We start from the raw sequence: 3,735 nt of genomic DNA, 5'->3' as shown, positions 1-3,735 counted from the left end.
AGAGCGGGAGCTGTCTGCTGTCAAAACAGCAGAGCACAACTTTGTAGAAAACGGCCAGGTGAGCACAGAGACAGATGAGGAAGAACACGCTGTGGAAGAGCAGGAAACTCCAAATGAAGAATTCCTTGGGCCAAATTCTCCTAAACGTTCCAGCTTAGCCCATGTGGTGACTGCTAAGGAATCGTCTCCCAACCAGAACCGCAAGTCCCAAGACGTTGGTTTCTGGGAGGGGGAAGACATGGAAGATCTGTCTGTGGAAGAACAGATCAAAAGGAATCGTTACTATGAAGATGATGATGAAGAATAAACTGGCCTTTTTACTAGAAAACTTGCTGCAAAGGTGCTGGGCCTTTTAAAATGGGTGTTTTTAGCTTTAACAAACTGCTGCCCTCCATGAAAGCGATGCTGTGCTGCACATCCACGCCAAGGGAACCCTACCTACCAATGCCACTGCGGCGCCTCGGGACCAATCCAAAGGGACCTCTGGCCTCCTCCAAGAACAGTAACTTCATGCACTTTAATACACATAAAGGGCACAACTGGGCTATTTTTTTTTTCTAATAGTAAAAACATTCACATATGTGCTTAATATCCAACAACTAAAACATCTTAAATTGAGTGTGACGTGGTTTTCTTTCTCAAAACTGCCTGTCATCAAGAGAAGACTGTCTCTGTGCAACTGGAACAGACTTATTTTATCTCTGCCCACTGCTGGAACAGATGTATTTTAGTGCTTACCCAGGAGCTGTGCTGACCAACAGACCTCCCTGAGGACAAGTCAACCCTTTTGCAGTAGCCTGCAGGGCATTATTTTTGCATTTCACGTGCATTTGAAGTGGAGGGGTTTGGGTTAGGTTTCAATTTTTATTTTTTTTTTTTTACTTGGACCTCATCGTCGTTCATTTTAAACTGCAGATAATATTTTTAAGGCCTTTTGACCACTTTGAAATCCTGCTTGTATCAGTCTGTCGTAAGTCTTTCAATTATGGCTGTGAAATTAAGCTGCATTGCAAAAATCTCTGGAAAAAAACCCTATCAGAACAGTGAAACGTTGATTGCTACCACTGAAGCTTAGTACATTTTTAAACTTGACTTCATTTATTTTATGAATAATGGAATCTTGAACGGTGGAAGGAGGATGCCCTTTTATATTAGCTTTTATTTGTACTGTATTCTCATGAGAATTAGCTCTGAAATAAACTTGAGGTGTAAAATATTCTGCTTTCTTAACAGTCCTGCTAACTACAAAACCTTCAATAAAGTTCGGTCATTTACAATAAAATCGAAGGCTGAAAACTTGTTGCACAAAGAGCGGGGGGGGCGTTTTAAAGAGATGGGAGAAGATGGATGAGATACCGGTGCTCTCACTGGAGGCTGGAGCTCAGGCTGGGATTTCTCTGGTGCCACTAGGTGACACTGTGTGTCCGCTTTTTTTCCTGGTTGACGGTCAAACGGGCAGGCTGCTCTCTGCGAGAGGGGTTAGAACAGGATGGATGAAAGAAACAAGGACCTGCGGGCATTTTACGCGTCTGTTTCTGGCTTTCAGGTGGCTCTCGGTAGCTGAGGACAACGGGGGTTTGGCTTTTCTTCCCCACTCCTTATAAACTTCATACTGCAGTTATCTTCCCTTAAGCCTGAGGTGGGTTTGGCTGGGGTAGAAACAGGGGCTAAGACCTAGAAGAAATGCAGCAGCAGGAGAGGGAGGTGAGAAGCTGGGAGCTACCAGCAGTTGTACATCACGAGCTGTACAACCCACTCATTTTTTAAGGGAGAAGGAAGACTTGGTTTGCATAAAGAGAGGCACTGCCAGGCTAATAAAGCTGATGTGCAACCACACGGGGCTCTGTAACGTTTCTCTCTTCCTAACCCAATCCATTTGGTATCAGATTTCCACAAATTACTCAGCAATTGGAGATCTTTGACTGGGAGCTGTGATAAGTGTATTTGAGGAGGAAGGGAAGGCTCTTTGTTGTGGACTTGGATTTATTGACTACGCCTACGACTGGTTTCTGAGGCAACAATTGAATTTTACAATGCATCTCTAGTTCCATGGTGCTAAAGCAATACTGGCTGCAGATACCAGAGGCTTTCATGTTGCATGTTATTAGCTCTAATTAAATCTGAGGCATCTGGGAGTTTCTGAGATACAAGGATCCTTAGTGGTCACTCAGGCTGGCTGAACATCTTCAAGGAGAAATTAGCACAAGTTGTACTTTTAAATATTAAGTGGATTATTTTTTTTTTTAAAGTGAACAGCTCATGAACTGGCCTGTCCTTGACTCTATTAGTTATCACAGTATTTGAGTGCTTAATGGGCCATTTAATTTGCTCTCAACTGGACAGATGCCAAAAGAGCTATTATATGAAAGATGGATCATTTGCTGCCATGTCCAAGGAAGCTGATGTTGACAGCCTTTATGGAAGGGCTGAGAACCTGACTGAGAAGCTTACACAGAGGCCAGGCTTTGTTTCTGGGTAACCCTCATCTCAAGACTGTCATGCAAAACCACATTTGTTTTTCTGAACGTTTTAAAAAGCTGTAAGGAATATCTTCAACTTTACCAACCAGTCTGGCTCGTGCTTAAATGTCAAACCACATCGCTGCTAGGATTGGTAAAACTAATCCCTGGTGTCTTACCTCGAGCTCTGCACCTGGAAGTGCCTCGGCTGCTTCTTGTAAGACTTGTTCTCCAGGACCTTCACCAGCTTAGCTGCTCTTCTTTGGACCTGCTGCAGCACCTCGATGTTTGTCTTGTACTGAGGTGCCCAAAACTGAACCCAATACTCAAGGGGTGGCCTTATCAATGCTGTGTACAGAGGGACATGGCTGGCCATGCTATTTCTGATACAAGCCAGGATGCCAGTAGCCTTCTTGGCTACCTGGGCTCATACTGAGACACTTGCCACTCAGCGCCCCCAGGTCCCTTTCTTCTGAGCAGCTTTCCAAGCACTCTTCTCTAAGCCTGGAACATTGCATGGGGTTGTTGTGGCCCAAGTGCAGGACCCAACACTTGGTCTCATTGAAGGTCATACAACTGACCACGGTGCATTGATCCAATCTGTCCAAGTCTCTCTGTAGAGCCTCCCTACCCTCCAGCAGATCACAGAATCACGGAATGGCTGAGGTTGGAAGGGGCCCTAGAGATCATCTGATCCAACCTCTGGTCATGGGCAGGGACACCTCTCAGCTAGACCAGGTTGCTCTCATCCAACCTGGCCCTGAACACCTCCAGGGAGGGGCATCCACCTCTCTGAGCAATCTAGTCCAGAGTCTGGCCGCCCTTGGACTGAAGAACTTCTTCCTAAGATCTAGGCTAAACCACCTCTCCTTCAGTTTAAAACCATTTCCCCTTGTCCTGTCACTGGGCACTCTTGTGACAAGTCCCTCTCCAGCCTTCCTGGAGGTTCCCTTCAGGTGTTGGAGGCAGTTCTAAGGTCCCCTTGGAGTCTTCTCTTCTCCACTCTGAACAATCCCAGTGCCCTCAGCCTATCCTCAAGCCTCCCGCCCCTGCATCATCTCTGTGGCCTCCTCTGGACTCGTTCCAACTCATTCCTCTCATCCAACTCATTCCTATGATGCCCCTTTGATGGTGGGGACAGCAGAACTGGACACAGTATAAAATCATAACTAGAACCACAGGTCAGTGCTCCTGAGGGCGCGCAGTCTCCTCATCAAAGCCCCTGCCGGGGATGCCGAACGCCAGCGGGCCCGAGGGGATCCCTGACCGGCCGCCA

At 46.5% G+C, this 3,735-nt stretch overlaps 1 protein-coding gene across 1 annotated transcript in view; it reads left to right on the top strand.

Moving 5' to 3' along the window:
* LIMA1 (LIM domain and actin binding 1) overlaps nt 1-307 on the top strand; it is a gene marked incomplete at its 5' end in the record, with an annotated part of 17,003 nt that extends 16,696 nt beyond the window's left edge. The window contains 1 exon segment of the mRNA XM_008939624.1: nt 1-307. This exon segment is cut by the window's left edge and continues 17 nt beyond it. Within this exon segment, the coding sequence (XP_008937872.1) occupies nt 1-307 (307 nt within the window).
* Between the last annotated feature and the right edge of the window lie 3,428 nt (nt 308-3,735).

Source organism: Merops nubicus, unplaced genomic scaffold, assembly GCF_000691845.1.
Source record: "Merops nubicus isolate BGI_N331 unplaced genomic scaffold, ASM69184v1 scaffold16214, whole genome shotgun sequence".
NCBI classification, from domain to species: domain Eukaryota; kingdom Metazoa; phylum Chordata; class Aves; order Coraciiformes; family Meropidae; genus Merops; species Merops nubicus.
Note: the sequence above shows the minus strand (reverse complement) of the source record. Positions and strands in the feature narration are given on the sequence as shown.